Raw genomic sequence first — 23929 nt, forward strand, 5'->3', positions numbered from 1 at the left:
AATTCCTCTCTGTAATTCATTAAATCCTGCTCTGTGAAATAGATCCCACTTGTCTTGCGTCCGAGCCTGGCCTGGCTCAGTGTTAGGCTAATGGAGCTAAAATGGAAGGAGTTTTAGGATTGTCACAATGGATGTTTTTGCTTGACCTAGATCTGTGGTTTCCAAACTATGGTACATGTTCGGGTACCCCAGCTCCCGAGCTCCCGGGTCCCCCGGCTCCCAACTGGTGCTGCGGTCTAAGGCACTGCATCTCAGTGCTAGAGGCGTCACCACAGACCCTGGTTCGATTCCAGGCTGTATCACAACCGGCTGTGATTGGGATTCCCATAGGGCGGCACACAATTGGCCCAGTGTCATCCAGGTTAGGGTTTGGCCGGGGTAGGCCGTCATTGTAAATAAGAATTTGTTCTTGACCGACTTGCCTAGTTAAAGGTTCAAAAGAAGAAAAAAACAATAAATAATATCTCCAAGCCAGCTCCATGTGGTAAAAGTACTACTGCATGTAATGTCTTACTGTGTTTTAAGTGATTATCAAGCCATTTTTCACAGTGTAAGAATCTTTATGGTGACTTGCAGGCCCGGTCGAGGTCGAATAGAATAGAATAGCCTGTCAGTGAAACTGTGTATAGGTTGTCAAAGACATGAGACCATCCAGTGTTAGTGTTGTATGAACAGTTCATCAGAGCGCTCATCCTGCCTTTTCCATCCTTGGACCTTCTTCATCAGAGTTGACTGGCTCTCTGTCCCTGGATGGAGACAAGGCTGGATGGAGACTAACACATGACCGCATAAGGCCAGGCAGCTTTAGCAGTGCTGTATAAACATTCACAGAGGAGAGGAACGTCTCTCATGGTGCGCCTAGAATTTACTCCCCCTCTAAAATCCATGTGGCTGTTACAGTGTATGAGCCTCCTAATAAAGACCAGGCATTTAGGTCTGCTTCTGCTCTTGGTTTGTCCTGCATAGACTCACAACAAAGCTTTAAAAAACAGATGAACAACCACTTGTATCACAGCGCCTCTACTCTTTCTAAAGATCTAATTTAACTGTACAGTATATAAGAATACGAATATGTATATGCACTCAGCGGCCAGATTATTAGGTACACCACCCAGTTCACAAAAATGGTTCGCTCTTACAGACAGTGAGTCATGTGGCCGTGGCTTGCTATATAAAGCAGGCCTGTCACGCCCTGACCTTAGAGAGCCGTTTTATTTCTCTGTTTGGTGAGGTCAGGGTGTGATGTGGGGGGGGGGCATTCTATGTTTTGTATTTCTTTGGTTTTGGCCGAGTGTGGTTCCCAATCAGAGGCAGCTGTCTATCGTTGTCTCTGATTGGGAATCATACTTAGGTAGCCTGTTTTCCCACCTATGTTGTGTGATCTTGTTTTTTTTGTTAGCTCTGTGAAGCCGGCAGAACGTGACATTCGTTATTCCTTTTTGTTTGGTGTTCTGAGTATTGAGTAAAGATCATGAAAACTTACCACGCTGCACCTTGGTCTACTTCTTCAGACGAACGTTACAAGGCCGACCGGCATCGAGGCCTTCAGTTAAATCAAATCAAATTTTATTTGTCACATGCTTCGTAAACAACAGGTGTAGAATAACAGTAAAATGCTTACTTACAGGCCCTTCCGAACAATGCAGATTTAAAAAAATATCTATAAGAAAAAAATAATTAAATACCAGGAATAAATACACAATGACTAATGATAACTTGGCTATATACACTGGGTACCAGTACCGAATCGAGGTGCAGGGGTACGAGGTAATTGAGTTAGATATGTACATATAGGTAGGGATAAAATGACTAAGCAACAGGATAGATAATGAAAGTGTAATGAGAGTGTAAAAACGGTCAATGCAGATAGTTTGGATAGCTATTGGTTAACTATTTAAATAAATATTTAGCAGTCTTATGGCTTGGGGGTAGAAGCTGTTCCGCGTCCTGTCGGTTCAAGACTTGGTGCATCGGTACCGCTTGCCATGAGGTAGCAGAGAGAACACTATACGTATTACTTGGTTTGCTGTAGTCTTTGTACATTTTTGGGGCTTTCCTCTGACACAGGGAGCTTGGCCCCTGTGCTGTACTGGACTGTACGCACTACCGTCTGTAGCGCCTTGCGGCCGGATGCCAAGCAGTTGCCATACCAAGAGGTGATGCAGCCAGTCAAGATGCTCTCAATGGTGCAGCTGTAAAACTATTTAAGGATCTGAGGGCCCATGCCAAATCTTTTCAGCCTCCTGAAGGGGAAGAGGCATTGTTGTGCCCTCTTCATGACTGTGTTGATGTGTTTGCACTATGATAATTCCGTAGTGATGTGGACACCGAGGAACTTGAAGCTCTTGCCCTGCTCCACTGCAGTCCTGTCGATGTGGATGGGGGTGTGCTCGGCTCTCTGTTTCCTGTAGTCCACGATCAGCTCCTTTGTCTTGCTGACTTTGAGGGAGAAGTTGTTGTCCTGGCACAACACTGCCAGGTCTCTGACCTCCTCCCTGTAGGCTGTCTCGTCGTCGATGATCAGGCCTACCACTGTAGTGTCATCGGCAAACTTAAGGATGGTGTTGGAGTCGTGCCTGGCCGTGCAGTCGTGGGTGAACAGGGAGTACAGAAGGGGACTAAAAACGCATCCCTGAGGGGCCCCTGTGTTGAGGGTCAGAGTGGCAGTTGTGTTGTTGCCTACCCTCAACACGTGGGGGTGGACTGTCAGGATGACCACGATCCAGTTGCAGAGAGGTGTTTAATCCCAGGGTCCTTAGCTTATTGATGAGCTTTGATGGCACTATGGTGTTGAACGCTGAGCTGTAGTCAATGAATAGCATTCTCACGTAGGTGTTCCTTTTGTCCAGGTGGGAAAGGGCAGTGTGGAGTGCGATAGAGATTGCATCATCTGTGGATCTGTTGGGGCGGTATGCAAATTGGAGTGGGTCAGGGTGTCTGGGATGATGGTGTTGAAGACCATTCGAAAGGCAGGGTAGAATAGATATAGGTCTGTAACAGTTTGGGTCCAGAGTGTCTCCCCCTTTGAATAGGGGGATGACTGCGGCAGCATTCCAATCTTTGAAGATCTCAGACGATACGAAAGAGAGGTTGAACAGGCTAGAACAGGCTAGGTTGCAACAATTTCGGCGGATAATTTTAGAAAGAGAGGGTCCAGATTGTCTAGCCCAGCTGATTTGTAAGGGTCCAGATTTTGCAGTTCTTTCAGAACATCAGCTATCTGGATTTGGGTGAAGGAGAAAGCTTGTTGATGAGATGTCAAAGGAGAATGGCAAGAATTGCGCAAGCTAGCAGGCAGACCACAAACTGGAAAATAAAGGTGCATTACAACAGTTGTGTGCGGAACGGAATCTCGGAACGCACAACTCATTGACCCTTGTCATGGATGGGCTTTTGCCGACGAATCCCAGTCATGCTGATGGCAGAGTCAGGATTTATGTGTATTCTGCTGCTTGTGCTATAGCTAATAAAATTGTTTTTCACAATGTAGTTTTGATGTAAGGAACTACTTTTTCAAAGTAGCTTTAGTTTTCTTAGCTTTAGTGCAGCTCAACTTCTTCCAGTGTGAAGTAATTGGTAGCTTGGTAAACTATATTTTCAGAGCAGCTTCCCCAACACTGACTGACCAGCGTGTCATTCCGAGTGTTTCCAAACAGGATACGATCTAGTGGCCAGGGAATAAGCTGATCTGTTGTTTTATATGTTTAAAGGAGTCTCTCACCCAGGCAGGAGAACAGCTCCTAATCTCAAAGAATGCAAGAGAACATGATATCTAAGCAGAGATCACAAGGAGATCAAACACTATCTCTCTCTCTCGCTCTCTTTTTCACAATTTCACTTTTTTCTCTGTACCGTGTCATGTCGTAATGTGCACTGATCAATGATCAGCCACCCTGGGTCATGTATATCGACTCTTGGCAAGGAACTTCCCATCACGTAACAGATTGTCATAGAGGGCTCTTTCCATGCTATCAGATAGGCCTAGTCATTATTGAGTGCAGACAACCATATTTGGTGCCTGATTCACTAAGAACGGAGCGCACAGATGGAAACTGAAGGTAAACATTTTGGACCTAACATAGTCTCGACTTTACACTTTATTTAAGTAAATGCCTCATATCTGTACACAATTTACCCAACGGAAAGGCAGTATACATCTCAGACTGGGCCTTTGCAGCCATGCAGTCATCTAGTCAGGACCAGATCATGCCAAGCCAGTATGTGTCCCGAATGGCACCTTATTCCCTATGTCCCCAGTAGCGCTCAATATAGGGGATAGGGTGCCATTTGAGACACAGCCAGTATGATATCAGCAGCATGATATACCCTGAGGTCATCACTTGGAGTCTCTCACCCAGTAAACTGGGGCCTTTCGCCGCATGATGTCATCTCTGCGCTGCAGGCATCTGCGTGGCAAACACTCACTAAAGGATGAACAGGGTTTACAGGAGAAGGATTACCTATGTGAACTCTGTCAGAGCAGGAGAGAAGAGCATGCAAGGTCCCAGTGAATTATATATCACAAGCAGATCACTTGTGTTGGCCTATGCAATACCTGTCCTTTGGGATGCAAATCATCTGAACACATTGTGGGTTGGATGTCACATAAAGTTTCTATTTTCTTCTTCATGGTGTCCTCATGGAAAAATGTTTTACTCTGTCTGAAGTCTCTGGTTGATACTTCATACAAATGAAATGTCTCAGATTCAGCCACTGTGCTGGTTCTAACCAGAATGGTATTGTAAAGTAAGTCAGAATGATTTCATATATGCACTAAGAGCTTTTTGTGATACATTTTCACACTAAACTAACATGTTTTTTCTCTGTTCATTTTCAGCATGACAGGGCATCAAGGTATGTACAGATTCAGATCTTCCTTCTCTTGCTTTCTTATAAACCTGACCACTATTTTAGTATTTTAGCTTCATGAGAAACACATACAGCACTCCAAAAAAAGACTTGTATGTCAGTGTTCCATCAATGTTTGTATGTCATCTATGTCAGTGTTCCAACACTGTTATAATGTCAGCTGTGTTGCTGGATGTTGTACATCACCCACTTAAAGAGCTGTGCTTCCTCCTTCCTCCCAGGTTGGACTCTGGTGGTGGGGACAGCAGGGATGAACCTCTGGGCAGAACCAGCTCCTACACACGCAGGGAAACCAGATTGGCAGCGCTGAACAAGCATGAGGACGACACCAGCTCCAGGGATTACAAGAAGGTACTGTAGAACCCAGAAGGGAAACAGAAGATATCTATTTTTTTTTATCTAAACGTAACTAGCCTGGTTAAATAAAGGTTAAATATGCTGAACAAAAATATAAACTCAACATGCAACAATTTCTAAGAATTTACTGAGTTACAGTTCATGTAAGGAAATCAGTCAATTTAAATAATTAATTAGGTCCTAATCTATGGATTTCACATGACTGGGAATACAGATATGCATCTGTTGGTCACAGAAACCTTACAAAAATGGGCCTCACAATGGGCCTCAGGATCTCGTCACAGTATTTCTGTGCATTCAAATTAACATCAATAAAATGCAATTGTGTTCGTTGTCCGTAGCTTACGCCTGCCCATACCATAACCCCACCACCACCATGGGGCACTCTGTTCACAACGTTGACATCAGCAAACCGCTTTCCCACACGATGCCATAGATGTGGTCTGTGGTTAAGAGGCTGGTTGGACGTACTGCCAAATTCTCTAAAACGACGCTGGAGGTCGGCTAATGGCAGAGAAATTAACATTAAATTCTCTGGCCACAGCTCTGGTGAACATTCCTGCAGTCGGCATGCCAATTGCACGCTCCCTCAAAACTTGAGACATCTGTGGCATTGTGTTGTATGACAAAACTGCATATTTTAGAGTGGCCTTTTATTGTCCCCAGCACAAGGTGCACATGTGTAATAATCATGCTGTTTAATCAGCTTCTTGATATGCTACACCTGTCAGGTGCATGGATTATCTTGACAAAGGACAAATATTCACTAACATGGATGTAAATAAATTTGTACACAGAATGTGAGCGAAATAAGCTTTTTTTAGGGATCTTTTATTTCAGCTCATGAAACATAGGACCAACAACACTTGACATGCTGCGTTTATATTTTTGTTCAGTATAAAATAAATAGATTCCATATGTACGTTTGTTTTCTCCCACATACAGTGTCATCCATGTTTTAATCAGGAGAGAGTTGTGTATGGGGCAAAAAGTGATCAATACCACTTCTTATTGATTCACCTGATGCAGAGATATCAGAGCTGGCCTATGGTGGGGAAAATGTTGTCACATGACAAGGTACTGTATCTCCAAGTGACATAAGCATTAACCTTTTGATTTGTTCTCTTTCAGATGTATGAAGATGCTTTGGCAGAGAATGACAAGCTCAAGTCCCGGCTGGATGATAGCAAACAGGAGCTGACCAAGATACGCACCCAGCTGGACAAAGTCACCCAGGTACAGTATAGTAGGAGTGCATCTGATTGGCTGATAGAGTCCAGTAGAGTCCCTCCCTAAGCTCAATACTGAGCACAACACTGAGACAGTCCTGCATAGCCTTCTGTTGACCATCTTAATTAAGTTCAGCATAGTTCACACGTCTCAACAGCATGCATATTGCATTTGAACAATAAATTGTTCAAGGCGAGCACAAGGTAATAAGAAAACGAACCAGTGTATCCCCATCAAAGTTTTCAAATTCTGTTTTATCCCATTTTAAGTCAACCCACTGTATATTTTTTTCCCACTTTGTGACAACTGTGCACTCTGTCTTACAGAAACAGGACAGAGTATCTGAAAGATCCACTGTACTTGAATCAGAGAAAAGGGTATCTATAACTTGTTAAATATCTTGCGGGCTTCTCTTTCTTTGTTTTCTCAAAGCCATATGCCTCATATCCTTGATATCAACATTCCAATTCTCTTTCCATCCTGACAGCTTGATATCTACATGTCTACCACTCTCGGCTTTTTTTCTGATCTCAGTCTCTTTTTTCAGATCTTTTCCATGTCATCTGTCTGTCTGTTCATTCCTCTATGGGCTCATCATCATGTGTGGGAATGAAAAATGACTCCTAATTTAAAAGTAGAAATCTTAAAGTCGGTTGTGATTCTGACCTGAACTTCCTGCTCTCCTCAGGAAAAACAGGCTCTGGAGAAGAGGGTAATGGACATGGAGGAAGAGCTCAAGGTAAGGTCTTCACTGCAACAAGGAGGGAAGTCACTACATGGCCCTGCTTGGTTATTATAGGCAAACAGGTGATGATGAGGTTCAGAGAGAGAGAGAGAGAGAGGGAGAGAGTGGGAGAGAGAGAGAGAGAGAGAGGAGAGAGAGAGAGAGAGAGAGAGAGAGAGACTGTTGTCTTTTGTTGGCTACACACTGACTGACCTAGATCCAGCTGAATACCAAGCTCCGTTCAAGAGCAAAGGACCTGCTTATGTTAAGCATTCCTGCACTAATTGTGCATATTTAGCATTTCGAAGAGCGAGGGGCGAGAGAAAAACAGCAGCAGAATATCATTCAGGGCTGAATAGATGTGAACCTCATGCAAGTGCAAACCACTTCTAGCAATAGCCAAAGGTTATGATGACAACTCAGTATGTGACACAGAGATGTGAGATGGAAGATGAGAACAGAGTGTTTGACCCCATGTTGTGACCCCATGTTGCCTCAGCAGGAAGCTGCCCAAGTGAGAAATTTCCGTTGTGGGTACCAGCCCTGAACGCTGACCATGGGGCAGGCTGGCTCAGGGCCAGGGGGGCGACGGTGAGTGGTCCTGTATGTGAGTGAGAAGTGATTGACACCCGCTTGTCACCTCACCTCTTTAGAGACCTGGGCATGAACACATGCCTGTGCACACAAACACACACATTGCACACATTAGAACACATACACACTAGATGTGCATGTACAGTTGAAGTCAGAAGTTTACATACACTTAGGTTGGAGTCATAAAATCCCGTTTTCCACCACTCCACAAATTTCTTGTTAACAAACTGTAGTTTTGGCAAGTCAATTAGGACATCTACTTTGTGTGTGCATGACACAAGTAATTTTTCCTTGTGAAGATTCTGGAGGAAACAGGTACAAAAGTATCTATGCATATACACAGTAAAACGAGTTCTATATTCACATAACCTGAAAGGCTGCTCAGCAAGGAAGAAGCCACTGCTCCAAAACCGCCATTAAAAAATCAGACTACGGTTTGCAACTGCACATGGGCACAAAGATTTTACTTTTTGGAGAAATGTCCTCTGGTCTGATGAAACAAAAATAGAACTGTTTGGCCATGATGAGCATCGTTATGTTTGGAAGAAAAAAGGGGATGCTTGCAAGCCGAAGAACACCATCCCAACCGTGAAGCATGGGGGTGACAGCATCATGTTGTGGGGGTGCTTTGCTGCAGGAGGGATTGGTGCACTTCACAAAATAGATGGCATCATGAGGGAGGAACATTTTGTGGATATATTGAAGCAACATCTCAAAATATCAGTCAGGAAGTTAAAGCTTGGTCGCAAATGGGTCTTCCAAATGGACAATGACCCCAAGCATACTCCCAAACTTATGGAAAAATGGCTTAAGGACAACAAAGTCAAGGTATTGGAGTGGCCATCACAAAGCCCTGACCTCAATCCTATAGAATATTTGTGGGTAGAACTGAAAAAGCGTGCGCGAGCAAAGAGGCCTACAAACCTGACTTACTTACACCAGCTCTGTCAGGAGGAATGGGCCAAAATTCACCCAACTTATTGTGGGAAGCTTGTGGAAGGCTACCCGAAATGTTTGACCCAAGTTAAACAATTTATAGGCAATGCTACCAAATACGAATTGAGTATATGTAAACTTCTGACCCACCTAAAATGTGATGAAAGAAATAAAAGCTGAAATAAATAATTATGTGTACTATTATTCTGACATTTCACATTCTTAAAATAAAGTGGTGATCCTAACTGACCTAAGCGAGGGAATTGTGAAAAACTGAGTTTAAATGTATTTGGCTAAGGTGTATGTAAACTTCTGACTTCAACTGTCTGTGAAGCCATATCCCAGCAGGCAGGCTGCAATATCATTACAACCAGAAACTAGGTTGCTTTGATGTCATTGCAACCGGTTTTGCCCACTGGGATAGAGATATGCACATACAACATTATACAGACATGCTTTTACTCTTTTCACACAGGTCTACATGTTTCTTCTGCCACAGGGTCTGTCCGATGTTTTACAATTCTGGTTACTTTATGGCTCTCTGATATCCCACTGGGCACAGATGTCAGTTCAACGTTTATTCCACTATGGTTCAACGTAATTCCATTGAAATGATGTGGAAACAAAGTTGATTAAAACCAGGGTGTGCCCATTGGGATGGGTCTCTCTGGGATAATGGGCTAGGATTATTCCTGGCAGCCTCTGAAACTCCAGCACTGGCAAAATGTGGGAATTTATCTATAGGACTCAGCTCTGGTTAAATATCAATGAGTTCAAGAGCATTAAAACATCATGAGGAATAAATAATTAAACATTCTCTCTCAAGCTCACCCCTCTGGCTACATCCTCCTCTCTCTCTCCTCTGCACTCACTCTCTCTCCTCTGCACTCACTCTCTCTCCACTGCACTCACTCTCTCTTTCTCCTGCACTCACTCTCTCTCTTTCTCCTCTCCACTCTCTCTTCTCTACTCTCTTTCTACTCTTTACTCTCCACACTCTCTCTCTACTCTCCAGTCTCTCTCCTCTCCACTCTCTTTCTCTCTACTCAACACTCTCTCTTGCTCTACTCTTCACTCTCTCTCTATTCTCCACCATCTCTATTCTCCCCTCTCTCCACTTTCCATCCACTCCTCTCCTCTGCTCTCCTCTCTCTCTCTCTCTCTCGCTCTCTCTCTCCCTCTCTCCTCTCCACTTACTCTCTCTCTCCTCTCCACTTTCTCTCACCTTTCCTCTCTCCTCTCTCTCTCCTCTCTTCTTGTCTCCCTCTCTCTACTCTCCACTCTCTCTCTACTCTCCACTCTCTCCTCTCTCTCTCTCTCTCTCTCTCTCTCTCTCTCACTCACTCATCTCCACTCCCTCTCTCTCTCCTCTCTCTCTCCTCTCTCTCTCCTCTCCACTCTTTTTCTCTCCTTTCCTTTCTCTCCTCTCCACTCTCTCTCTCCTTTCCTCTCTCTCCTTTCTCTCTCTCCTCCACTCTCTTTCTCTCTCCTCTCCACTGTGTCTCTCTCTACTCCAAGATAAATTTGTCAATATTTGTTCTTCAGAACAGTGTGCTGTGAAAGGCTTACTGAGACAGAAAAGAGAAACAGTCTGACAACTCCATGGATTCTTCAGTCCGAGTAAAGGCAGACTTCAAATAGTTTCTTGGGATGTTAGCAGCTGGATCTCCTCCATGTCTTTTCTTCCTGGCCTTCCTCTCTTCTCTTCTCTCTTTCTCTGTAGCCTTCTTCTCCTCACTGGGCTTCTCTCTTCTCTTTCTCCCCGGCTTTTCCTTTCCTCCAGGCTCACCTTAATTTCTTCCCTTTCTATCCAGCCTTCCTCTCCTCTCTGAGCTTCTGGGGGGAAGCCTCTGAGGCCACTCTCTGCTTTCCTCTGTCTATGTGTGTGCTGCCTCCTTGCCTGCCTGTGGTTTCCCCAAGGAACGTTGTCAAACCACAGACATCTCCACTAAACCGCACTGAGGTTTACCTCTAAAGCCTGCCAGGGAACCCAGGGAAATTAATAATTTCCATTTTCTATGACCTATAACATATTGGGCTCTTTGAATGAGGCTGAAATTGAAGGTTATATTGAAAGTCCCCCACCCCCATCTTTCCCCAGCATGACTGACAAGCTATGTAAACCATACAGCATCTCCCCACCCACCGCCTTTTAAAACTGCCCAGGTTTGTGGAGAGCAAACTTAAGGATAGCTCCCTGCAGCGCTTTTCTTTTCTTTTGCATAGCTGTCTCTTTTGCTGATTTCTTGCTTGCTTCCTTTTACAGTATCTCTTTGTGTGTGAATGTCATTAAGTAGCTCCTAAGTGTGTGTGTGTGTGTGTGTGGCTCTGCTTCCTCCTTTCCACTGGCCTGTCCTCCTGCTCTCTTTCTTTCTATCGCTCTCTCTGTATTCCTGTGTTTACTGCAGGCCCTCCCTGTTCTGGCTCAGCTGCAGGCACTGCGGAGCGGCAAGGAGCGTCTGCTGGCTGAGAACAGGGCCATGCTGCGTGTCCTCACCCACCTCTCCCAGATGGCCTTCCTGCCTGAGACAGAGGACCTCTAACCCCCCTGTCCCACATGCCTCCACCTCTCTACCCCTCCTTGCTCTCCCCTCCCTGAGTCTTCAGCCACTCCTCCTCTCATCTGTCCTCCTTCTGGTTCTCCTGATGCTGCACCTCCTTCCCTCCTCTCTGCTGCGCTCTTCTCAGGCAGGTCCTGCTGCTGCACCCCCCACCTCCCACTCTCACTCCTCCACCTTAAGGCCTCTCTCACTTGTGTGGCATGCCTCTCTCTGACTCACTCTCCCATAAGGCCAATGAAGGGCAGCCCCCTTAAACTCCCTCATCTATTTTAGCTACACCCATGCAGCATGGGTGATATTATTTACTAGGCTGTGTAGAGACTAGTACAGTAGTGGTGGCAGCCTTACGTTTCTCCAGTGGTTATTATTATAATATAGTCAGGCAAGTCATTCAACCCTTAGCTTGAACGAACTCAGAAAGAGTCTGGACGCTGCTTGAGAGACTTATGGAAGGCAGAGTGCTGAAGTCGCCAAGGAAACCTTGTAAGGATTAACATGATTGCAATTTTCCATTTCACAAACCTGACATTTTCATTGTTTGCTCATTTTTTGCCACAGTGTCCAATGCAAAGTGGCTGATAGGGAATCTGACATTTTAAACTATTACGTTTGTCTCAATCATGTGGGAGTGGAATGTGTGATCTCATTGGCATCCGTCGACTCACTAAACCCTTTTCCACTGGCCAAAAAACGTGCACAATAGTGTTGTGTGTGTGTGTGTGTGTGTGTGTGTGTGTGTGTGTGTGTGTGTGTGTGTGTGTGTGTGTGTACTACACACAGCTCTGTCTGAGACAGAAGCAGAACTGGACAAACAGTTGGACCAAAAATGTGCAGTATGCATCGTCAAATATAATACATAACAATATGCTGCTATTTAATTGCGGTAACTGGAATAGGCAGGAGTGGGGTGATGAGTTCATCATTGTCTGTGAAGGTAGACTTTTCAGGCGAGCACACAACGTTATTGTTCACTGCACTGTCTGTGGGGGATGGCGGAGATTTTTACAAAGATTGTGGTTATTTTTAGTCATTATTCATGCTGTGGGAGGTGACCTAGATTGCGGAAGCTGACCGCCTTGCATATCTCTCTCTCTCTGTTTCGGTTCTCTCTCGGTTTGTAGTTTGCACATTGAACCATAAGCCAAATCATGTCCCAACCTTTTCCATGATCATACTGTATCCGCATGCTCTCATTGCTTTACATCATATTTTGCTGAAAGCCTGCTTTTTCTCCACCCTTCGCATGTTGTGACTGTAGAGATTGTAGTGTTAAATCATTTAGCAACGAGTTCCTGGTGATTCAATATTGCATATCATTCTTACTTTGCCTGAAAATGATAAACAATGTCTATTAAATGTGTCTGTCAATGTCCCTTAAGTAAGAAGGAACATAGTCAAACGACAAGGCAGTGTAACTTGCACATATTTCTGTCTACAGGCCATTATGTGTCACCGCTGTTCCCTGTTGCGAATTAGCTACCATGACAATCTAATGCTGCTCTCTCTGTTCCTGTAGGTCTTGACAGAGCTTAAATCAGACAACCAGAGACTGAAGGACGAGAATGGGGCTCTGATCCGTGTCATCAGCAAGCTGTCCAAGTAAGAGGTTGGAAGCCTCTGTCCAAAGTCATAGTATACTTCCTTCAAGCTTGCAATGTGTGTCACTATCATTGGCCTTCGGCACCCTCCCACCCTGAGACTGTACCATGGTGCTCAGTGACACTTACCTGCCAACTGTTCTCAGAGGCATGGTGAGGAACCGTCAAATTCCTGATGACCCCTGGCCTACTATGACTCCATGTTCATTGGCTCACTTCATACCAGGAGGTCAAAGTGGGGAGGAGAACACACAGCGTTGGCTCAAAGAGGGTGTTGATCTGGGGTACAGTAAACTCCGAAGCTCCAGGCCAGAAATCTCTAATCAATATCACATCCACATATTTGACCTATACATCACAAACATATGTTGATTTTGTGCTTCAGTGTGCACTGCAGAAAAAAACGACTGAAAAAACAATCACAGGTATAACTGGTATGACATTGATAACATTACACATTGTCAGTTGTTATGAGGTGTTTATATCATTAGTCTTTATGGTTTGTAGTTCAATTGAAGTCCAAATTTCCATCACAGACCATTTTCTCTGAGCTGCTCATGAACCTTTTCCTGCTTTGATTTTAGTGTGGTGTACTGTATCATGGTCTCTGGCGAGACAGATGTTACATTTGTTGGATATTTTTATATAATTTATGAATTTTTTCCCTCAAATATTTATACTTATACTCAACCATATTTTTACCAATATATTATTAATATGTATCCTCTTTAAGCATTTTAGGAAACACTACCATTAGTCCACATAGTGCCTCACGCTATGAGATGGACAGCATTTTATTATTTTTTCAGGTGAAACCTGTACATGATTTGTAATGCAGATAGTACAGGGCACAACACAGGGCCTCTTTATCACAGGACGTCGGTGGCACCTTAATTGGGGAGGACGGTCTCGTGGTAATGAGCAGAATCAGTAGGAATGTTATCAAATACATCAAACACTACACTCCATTCCAGCCATGAGACCGTCCTCCCCAATTAAGGTGCCACCGACGTCCTGTGATAAAGAGGCCCTGTGTTGTGCCCTGTGCTATAACGTGAGGCACTAACATGAGACACTTTATGTATACTACATGTGCCTTTCCTGAAAGAACAATACAGCTATCTGTCTACACATGTACTGTAAGTATATTTGAAGACAGTATCTTACGTTGAAACAACTTTACCATGTATGTATTATAAGAGAGCGAAAAAGACTGAAATGCTACTTGTACATGTCTGTGGTTTGATCACTTGCTCAATAAACTGTAGATGGTTAAATATGTGATAACTGTCATTATGTGTGTTCTCACTCTACCAAAATCTTTATCACTTGGCATTAAGTGCTTCTCAAAGGAATTGTTCAGTGCTGAGCGCTAAATTCCAGATATCATGTGATAAAAACTGGTATAAAACCAATGAACACACTGATGCTGAAGTTAATATCCCCTTGTAGAGAGGTTACAGAATAAAGAATAGAGCCATGATGAACAGACAATACATGAGTCCAAGCTTATTAAAAGGCCTTTATTTCCTATTTGTTTCTTACAGAGCTGGTAACACATGATAGATCTGTATTGAGTTATTTGGTTCCCTCGATAACTTTACAAGGATCCTCGATGCTCATCCACTGACGGGCCGTGGGCAGTTTGTATAGGAGCAACGTTTTGTGTCCAGTCAAGGGCTAAAGCATGCGATCCACAGTAGGCACAAGTACTGACATGAACACACGCACCACAACACTAAGACACGAAGGAACACAGCCAGAGGACACGTAATCTCATGGTCCTCTGAGGCTTAAAAAGAGGATGAAGAGAAAGAGAGGAGAAAAAAGTATTTTGGAATGCAATTGTAGTATGGAAAATTAGAAGTGAAGGAAGAGTTCAAGAGAGAGGGTTGGTACTATTCTGCATGTTTTGGTAGTATATATATCCATGTTGTAAACGCGAAGGACGACGTTCCTCTGAAAATCAGTATCATTCTGGATCCAAAGGAGCCCCCAGCAAGTCCAGTTCCACAACAACAGCACATTAATGCTAAGACAGAAAAACAGTGAATTCATGGTGGAAAAGTTCAATCATTGTCTTTTCCATTGGTCCTAATGCAGTTTTGCATTCTAAATATAATACAATAGAAACACAACACTAACCTAGTGATTATTACAGTAGAAAGAGGAAACACAAACAGAGACAGGAGAACACACTGTAAGGTGGTGAGTGACCTAGGCCAACTGAGACACTACTTAACACATTATTGACATGGAAGTTGTATGACTTTTCTGTTATTTCTCTACTTTCTCTCTCTCTCTGCATTGTTGGGAAGGGTCTGTAAGAAAACATTCCCCTGTAAGTCCACACCTTTTGTTGATGAAGCATGTGACAAATCCAATTTGATTTGATGCTCTAGTTTGGAGGGTATCCCTTTGAAAATCACATGGACCTTTTTCATAAAGTACTTGAATAATTAATTTTAAAAGCTTGATAGAAATAAAACAGCTAGTAGTACAAAGGAACAGTAGAATGTAGTGTGTGAATCATCGTGCTCTCAATCCATTGTTCCTTCACCGCTGAGATATAGCCTGCAGTTAGTTTCTAAAGCAGTTGTGCATAAAGTAGATATATCAATTTAGGCTTTCAAAAAATTGGTAATCCTATAATATAAACATTTTAAACCATTGTAAATAAAAAAAACATCTTTGTTAATTATTTTTATCACCACTTAGATGTACACTTAAGAATGGTTTATGTATTCTGGGCATGTAGATATATACGTCTGGTGAGTTGCAGTAGTACTGTGTTTTAGCACTGCAACTTCTAACTTTATAAAGGGCCTATGCTTTTTGTTCTTGTAACATACATACATACATACACACAAACACACAGTTGTCAGTCGTTTTCCCCATATAGCGAACTGTCCAATGACCGTGGCAGTGTAAAAAGCATTGAAACAATCAACTCTTTTTAATAAAAATGTGCTATATTTGAACCTTTAATCACAGTTATTTTATCATCTAACCTGCATCTGCATCAGTGGAATTATTTGGGCTCTGAAATAGATTCAAACAGATTACTGATGATGATTTCATGAAATTGTAATATACTGGCAGTATTTTGGAAAGACACTGAAATCGTCAACTGGATTGAAGTTCCATGTTCATCGGTTTGGTCACAGTTCAAAAGGATTGATTGTGACATTGAGAAGCAACATCAATGATCCCATTATAAAATTGTTGCAAACATCAAACAACACTATGATTATTATTTCAATAGTGTTGCTATTAGAGGAATTGTTGACTTGAATCAGCTGGTTTCCATCAAAGTGTCTAAGATTAGACTGTAGATGATTTATCTTAACTTTACTGTTTACCATGAATGCAACATATGTTGATCAGACAATAATGCTGAGACTTGGCACTGTTACAAGATAGAAAGATATTTCTGCCATATCTTTGATCACAATATTATGTCATGTCTGTAAAGCCACTGTGGATGAAAATAGAGGGATCCATACATCGCAGTCAGGGTCCTAAATGAATTGCACTCAGCCCAAGGATCACCAACAGACGAGCCTGACACATTTCAATAATGTAAATGTTCTGGATGACTTCTTCAGGTATTTTCGATAACATCTTGTGACATAAGAAGAACCATGATTCATACTATCAAAACAAGGCATATACAAATTACATCACTGGAGTATATTAGCTACACATGTATAAAATAAAGACAGCTTTAACATCTTCAAAGTAGAAAACAAAATCACATCCACTATACTAAACTCACAACTGCTCTCAGTGCTCAATGTTTTGCCTTCTAGAATCTAGATGAGTACAGAGTTCTGAACAGAATGTACAAGACAAACACTGACCTAGGAAGATTAAGAAGTGTTTTTTTGTTTTTGTTTTTTACAAATCAATAACTAGTTATACAGCAGAGCTCTAAAGAGCTAGTGCTTGAGTATTATGGCTTTAGGTTTTATCTAATTCAACTATCTGTATACACATTCACATATATTTGTGTAATTAGCAATGTAAAATATATATAATTGCAAAGGGTGTCAGGTCATTAAACCAACGCAAAGTAAAACTCCCCCAAAAAGATTTCATGTACAGTAGGGGACTCCAAGCTTTATGTCCAGTGTGGAGATGTGTGGATTCAGTTCTGGTGGGCTCATTAGTATCCTAAATAGCAGGCTTGTAATACATGTTTGTATCAGGCAAAAATCAGGTTGATCTTTTTTACAGTCTTTTTAACCAAATGGTGGATATGTTTCAGCAATGGCACTGATCATTGAAGAGTTCCACTTTGGAATAGTTGTATTTCTTGAACTTGGAGACCCCCTACAATCACTGATGTTTGGCAAGAAGACCAACATAGACTTAAATCATCTCAAAGGAATCAATACATAAATAAATACATTTGAAATCAATTATAATTAATCCAAATTAAATCACAAGGATTTAGATAGCAAGCATGCGGCTACATTTTTATCCTACATGAACTCACACACAGTACTTGACGACAAACTTGCTTAAAAGTCTAGGCATGGACAGAATCATATTATTCTAATATATTATGACATTCTCTCCAATAACCCATTCATGGAAAAAAAATACATATTTGTTTCATTTAGAAAATATACAGTGTATCTTTTTTCCTGCATTGTGTTACAGTATTAAAATGACAAATGACACCCACGTACACAAATTATTTTTGCTTTATCTCTAAAACATGCTATTTTGTACAGTATTTTGTAGAAACATGCAGTATCAACCTGTATGAACTATGTATATAGGCAAAACTACTCACCGATGGGTCGTTTGATTGCTTGCATTTAGTCTTTTCTTTAGTGTTGCTTTTTGAACATATAGAAGAAACTAAATCAAATGAAATATAAAACATAACTAATCTGACCCCTACTGGACATATACATAAAGATATGGTTGTCCTATAGAGAAAAGCAATACATTAACCATCATTCACTACTGTAATTCCCAAAAGTATAAAAGTTGTCAAACTGTTAAAACATTAAACTGCTTTGCTTGTTCTTAAACACAATCAAGTACTTTTTACCGTCCTTGAAATACATTGCTTTGAACTATTTTGTTGTTTGGAACAAGATGGTGCACAGAGACAGTTCATGTCCCATTACATTACTAGTGTGGCTCGAAAGTCTAATGGCATTTTGCTACGACTTTTACATTTTTTAAATGTCAATTTAATTCAGTCATATGATCAGTTTTATACTCAAATTTATCTCAAGAGAAAGTCCAAATGTAAAATCACTTATTCAGCGAAGGATCTGAGGAACAGCATTTAATTGAAATGTGTCTTATTCCCAATCAGAAGACTTTTGAATATGTGACCTGACTCAAACTCACGACATCTCATCACAAAAACTCCATAGATCAAAGAATAATCTATAACCACGTAACATAGAGATATCCAGTATATAGATTCAGCAGTTTGGCCATCTGTGTATAACATACACATAACGGGAACCTTCCAGATCTTATCCTTTCAATCAAACTTAACAACAACAATTGTCTCAGAGCAATCAAAGTGCATTCACAAGAAAAACAAGGTTAAAATGATCAAAGAAAAACTACAAAAATAATGATTCACTCATAAATTCTCTCTGTGTTTTTTTTTTTACCAGAAATTATTCATCATAAAATAAATTGTTAAATCTCTGGTTTTTGGAGAGTAGAATTAGAACAGAACATTTTGATTTAAAGTGCTTGAGGAATAAAAGTGTTTGACGTTGAAAAGAAAAGAGTGAGTAAAAAACAACACAGCTAATTGGAAGGCGTCCCTGGTAGTTGAGAATTGCTTATTTCATTACTCGGAAGGCTTGTCTCCTTTATGACTGTAAGACGGATACAGGGATTCCTTTGAAGAAGTGAAATCCCTGTTGTGAGTCCATGACTAATGGCAGTAGCACTGAACATTGAGATAGATCCTAAATAGTAGAGGCATTGGAGGGGAAGGTGGTAGATTGCAGGCAGTAGAATAGACACCTGACAAACAGCATTGTGTCAACCAGGGTCTTATTCAGTCCTTGGAGTCTCCACACAGATATTCTCACAGATATGCTCTCTCTTGCATGCATGTAAGTGTCTATCATGGCCCATGTTGGGAAAGCATGCAAGAGAGAAATATCTGTGTGGAGAAATATCTGTGTGGAAACTCCAAGGACTGAATGGGACCTTCCATTCAGTCCCTGGAGTTTCCACACAGATATTCTTTCTCTTGCATGCTTTCCCAGCATAGGCCATGGTAGACACTTACAGTGGCTCATAGTCCCTTTATCCTAAACATATTTCACATCTCAACTCTGTTGACTGACAGCCACAAACGGTGTTATTGAGAGACACTCGAGAGACATTTCAGTGATAAATTTAGACTAGTCTTAGATTATGGAAAAATAAACCAATCCAGCACCAGACTGAGATGTTAAAAATCATCAAAAACATTATTCTCTGATCATGTTGCGGAGCATTTTGAATAACAACCCGTTTAGAAAAAAAGGCATGAAGTTTCAGTTCTCTCAGTGTACCTGAGAATATGGGTGAGCAGATGAGCTAATGATCAAAAAGGCAGTGTGTTAACAGTGTGGGGTAACTGGATATTGTCTATCTCTACTCTTTACCCAACTCTAGGAATGTAGTTCAAACTAATCGTATCTAGTATGTAGTAAGTAATTAACTGGCAGGTGTGGAGCATGGTGCAACAATACACCCAAGGAATGAACCTGCTTGTGTTTTTCCTCTATTACATGGCAGTATAAAGCATTTTAAGTATTAAGCAGAATTGAAGCAACAGTGTTTCTAAGGGGAGGAGATGAAAAGGTACAAAATGAGTGAATGTGTGGTTTTACTTCCCTAATCCTCCATCACATTGGACCGCTGTTTTCACACTCTAGGCTCCTATCCTCATGACACAATGTAACTAACTGCAACCCCAATGCAAACATCAATTGAGTGATCTTGTGACTGTCTCCTTGTGGAATGAATGTTTTATTTTTTATTATTTTTTGATCATGTCAGTTGGGATATAGGTAGGTATCTTTTGTGGTATAGGGTGTAGAATTGGTTGGTGTGTTGGTTTGGAATGTATTATTGGGAGATGTGTAGGACCAGGGGTGAGGAGGATGGGTAGGTTTGGGTATGGGTGTTAGTGGGTAGAGGAGGTTTACTTCTTGGCGTTCAGGGCTGCCAGCGAAGCATCAATCTCCTCCTCGGGCTGCAGTGGATGCCACTGGGCGATGGGGCGGCGAGGGTTGGCCAGCATGTCGGACCAGTGCTTCAGCTGGGTGCCAGTCGCCTTGCTGCCCACCCAGATCTTCCCGATTGCGTCGTTTTTACCGATCTTGTCATAATCCAGCACTGTGACCACAGCTTGGATTTTCTAAGGAATGAGAAAAAGCAAGTGTTATATTATTGGCATTGAGAAATATATTACAGAATATAATTGCCCAATTGAATTGTAATTCTATGGTGTACAGTATGTATGCCTTTGGTACTTTGTCCCCTTTCAGCTGTACACTCTTGCATTACTGTCATCTTTGGTTGGTTGGTTGGTTGGTTGGTTGGTTGGTTGGTGGGTGGGTGGGTGGGTGGGTGGGTGGGTGGGTGGGTGGGTGGGTGGGTGGGTGGGTGGGGTGGGTGGGGTGGGTGGGTGGGTGGGTGGGTGGGTGGGTGGGTGGGTGGGTGGGTAGGTAGGTAGGTAGGTAGGTAGGTAGGCAGGTGGCAGGCAGGCAGGCAGGGTGGCAGGCAGGCAGGCAGGTGGCAGGGTGGGTGGGTGGCAGGGTGGCAGGCAGGCAGGCAGGTAGGGTAGGCAGGTAGGTAGGTGGTGGGTGGGCGGGCGGGTGGGGAGGTAGGTAGGTAGGTCTTTTTGAGTGCTTTGTTCACAGCTGTACACTACCTGCATCTGCTCAATAGGAATCTCAAAGCTGAAGGACTCGTTATAGTATGGATTCAGAGTGTTCTTCTTCACTGTGGTCTTCTTCTTCTTCAGACGCTTGCCGTTCTGCATCAAGTTGATCTTCACATAGGGATCTGCACACAGAGGGATTGATACACACAGCCAGGTATTAAAACAAGCCTGGTATCAGACTCACTATTGGGATTATTAACAAACATGGCTTTATGTCGTTTAATAGATTATCTTATTGCCTCTGTCACATTGTTTCAGCAGAGTTCAATCTTTAAAACACAATACTTCATTACCATCAGGGCTCCAGTAACAAAAGGAACCCAGCAGTGGTTGTAATGCAGTAAACTGCCAGCAGATGGTTGCAGTGCAGTTTAGCTGAAGGGAGTGAAGAGTCGTGGGAACATCAGAGTCAGCACGTGAGCGCAAACTGAATGGCCCCGGAGATTGGCTGCTTGCAATGTAGCCCACAGCAGCTCACCATACAGATCAAAATCATACGGTCGGTTCACAAGGTTTTACTGGATCCTATTTCCTTTCCTTTTACTGGATCCCATGTTATATAATCGAGCCTTTACCACAGAATAATGCACAAAGAAACACTCTGAAATAGCTGTATTAATATAGATTTGGGAATATAGATTTGGGTGTCGTACTGTGTGAATAGAGGGATTGCCTCGACCTTGACCAAGGGGAGCACATTGAACCAGGATATGGGAGATACCGTATGGGCGGCTTAAACTTCACTGTTCATCTGCTCAATTGTTTCATTCACAGTGATCATTATGTTACCATATTTTACCTGACAGTCCTCCCACGTCCATCTTCTTGAGGTTCTTGGCCTCCAGGATACAGATGGTAAGTTTCCCAGCAGTGGGCACATAGCGCAGAGAGATGCAGATATCTCCCAGCTTCTCTTGCTGCGTGTGGGATGGGAGAAGAAGGTAAAGAGGAGAACAAAACCTATTCAATCTAATAATATTCCTCCTCAATGTTCATCCTCATTGTGTGCATGTCTTCCATTCGCACTAAGCAACTCCTAAATATAGGGAACCATTTACACTAAGCAACACTAAATATAGGGAACCATTCGCACTAAGCAACACCAAATATAGGGAACCATTTACACTAAGCAACACTAAATATAGGGAACCATTCACACTAAGCAACACAAAATATAGGGAACCATTCACACTAAACAACACCAAATATAGGGAACCATTCACACTAAGCAACACCAAATATAGGGAACCATTCACACTAAACAACACTAAATATAGGGAACCATTCACACTAAGCAACACAAAATATATGGAACCATTCACACTAAGCAACACAAAATATAGGGAACCATTCACACTAAGCAACACAAAATATATGGAACCATTCACACTAAGCAACACAAAATATAGGGAACCATTCACACTAAGCAACACTAAATATAGGGAACCGTTTACACTAAGCAACACTAAATATAGGGAACCATTCACACTAAACAACACTAAGCAAATAAATAGGGAACCATTCACACTAAGCAACACCAAATATAGGGAACCATTCACACTAAGCAACACTAAATATAGGGAACCATTCACACTAAGCAACACAAAATATATGGAACCATTCACACTAAATATAGCAACACTAAAAACACTATAGGGAACCATTCACACTAAGCAACACTAAATATAGGGAACCATTCACACTAAACAACAAATAAATAGGGAACCATTCACAAAATATAGGGAACCATTCACACTAAACAACACTAAATATAGGGAACCATTCACACTAAAACAACACTAAATATATAGGGAACCATTCACACTAAGCAACACAAAATATAGGGAACCATTCACACTAAGCAACACTAAATATAGGGAACCATTCACACTAAGCAACACTAAATATAGGGAACCATTCACACTAAGCAACACTAAAAACACTAAATAGGGAACCATTTACACTAAGCAACACCAAATATAGGGAACCATTCACACTACACTAAGCAACACTAAATATAGGGAACCATTCACACTAAGCAACACCAAATATAGGGAACCATTCACACTAAGCAACACCAAATATAGGGAACCATTCACACTAAGCAACACAAAATATAGGGAACCATTCACACTAAGCAACACTAAATATAGGGAACAATTCACACTAAACAACACTAAATATAGGGAACCATTCACACTAAGCAACACCAAATATAGGGAACCATTCACAATAAACAACACTAAATATAGGGAACCATTCACACTAAACAACACTAAATATAGGGAACCATTCACACTAAGCAACACTAAATATAGGGAACCATTCACACTAAACAACACTAAATATAGGGAACCATTCACACTAAGCAACACAAAATATAGGGAACCATTCACACTAAGCAACACCAAATATAGGGAACCATTCACACTAAGCAACACTAAATATAGGGAACCATTCACACTAAACAACACTAAATATAGGGAACCATTCACACTAAGCAACACTAAATATAGGGAACCATTCACACTAAGCAACACAAAATATAGGGAACCATTCACACTAAGCAACACTAAATATAGGGAACCATTTACACTAAGCAACACTAAATATAGGGAACCATTCACACTAAGCAACACCAAATATAGGGAACCATTCACACTAAGCAACACTAAATATAGGGAACCATTCACACTAAGCAACACTAAATATAGGGAACCATTCACACTAAGCAACACCAAATATAGGGAACCATTCACACTAAGCAACACCAAATATAGGGAACCATTCACACTAAGCAACACAAAATATAGGGAACCATTCACACTAAGCAACACCCATTCAATAAGCAACACTAAATATAGGGAACCATTCACACTAAGCAACACCAAATATAGGGAACCATTCACACTAAGCAACACTATAGGGAACCATTCACACTAAGCAACACCAAATATAGGGAACCATTCACACTAAGCAACACCAAATATAGGGAACCATTCACACTAAGCAACACCAAATATAGGGAACCATTCACACTAAGCAACACCAAATATAGGGAACCATTCACACTAAGCAACACCAAATATAGGGAACCATTCACACTAAGCAACACTAAATATAGGGA

The 23929-nt window shown here is 41.8% G+C and overlaps 2 protein-coding genes across 14 annotated transcripts in view; one reads left to right on the forward strand and one right to left on the reverse strand.

Annotated features, from left to right (window-relative positions):
- The window catches only part of LOC112216138 (protein phosphatase 1 regulatory subunit 12B), a 40196-nt gene extending 26050 nt beyond the window's left edge, over nucleotides 1–14146 (forward strand). For 2 of the 7 annotated variants that reach the window (XM_024375876.2, XM_024375882.2), the window contains 6 exons: nucleotides 4838–4854; nucleotides 5091–5220; nucleotides 6358–6462; nucleotides 6783–6833; nucleotides 7145–7195; nucleotides 12788–14146. In XM_024375876.2, coding sequence (XP_024231644.1) covers nucleotides 4838–4854; nucleotides 5091–5220; nucleotides 6358–6462; nucleotides 6783–6833; nucleotides 7145–7195; nucleotides 12788–12874 — 441 coding nt within the window. In that variant the 3' untranslated portion in view covers nucleotides 12875–14146. Of the gene's footprint in view, nucleotides 1–4837; nucleotides 4855–5090; nucleotides 5221–6357; nucleotides 6463–6782; nucleotides 6834–7144; nucleotides 7196–7679; nucleotides 7767–12787 lie in introns of those variants that run through there. The other 5 variants (XM_024375877.2, XM_024375878.2, XM_024375880.2 and 2 more) reach the window with 5 other exon arrangements.
- Nucleotides 14147–14377: 231 nt separating this feature from the next.
- Nucleotides 14378–23929, reverse strand: part of LOC112216139 (synaptotagmin-2) — a 97390-nt gene continuing 87838 nt past the window's right edge. For all 7 annotated transcript variants that reach the window (XM_024375886.2, XM_024375887.2, XM_024375889.2 and 4 more), the window contains 3 exons: nucleotides 21602–21719; nucleotides 20791–20924; nucleotides 14378–20274 (listed from right to left, as the gene is read on the reverse strand). In XM_024375886.2, coding sequence (XP_024231654.1) covers nucleotides 20059–20274; nucleotides 20791–20924; nucleotides 21602–21719 — 468 coding nt within the window. In that variant the 3' untranslated portion in view covers nucleotides 14378–20058. The remainder of the gene's footprint in view (nucleotides 20275–20790; nucleotides 20925–21601; nucleotides 21720–23929) is intronic.

The sequence above is a fragment of the Oncorhynchus tshawytscha genome, linkage group LG16 (assembly GCF_018296145.1).
Source record: "Oncorhynchus tshawytscha isolate Ot180627B linkage group LG16, Otsh_v2.0, whole genome shotgun sequence".
Lineage (NCBI taxonomy): Eukaryota > Metazoa > Chordata > Actinopteri > Salmoniformes > Salmonidae > Oncorhynchus > Oncorhynchus tshawytscha.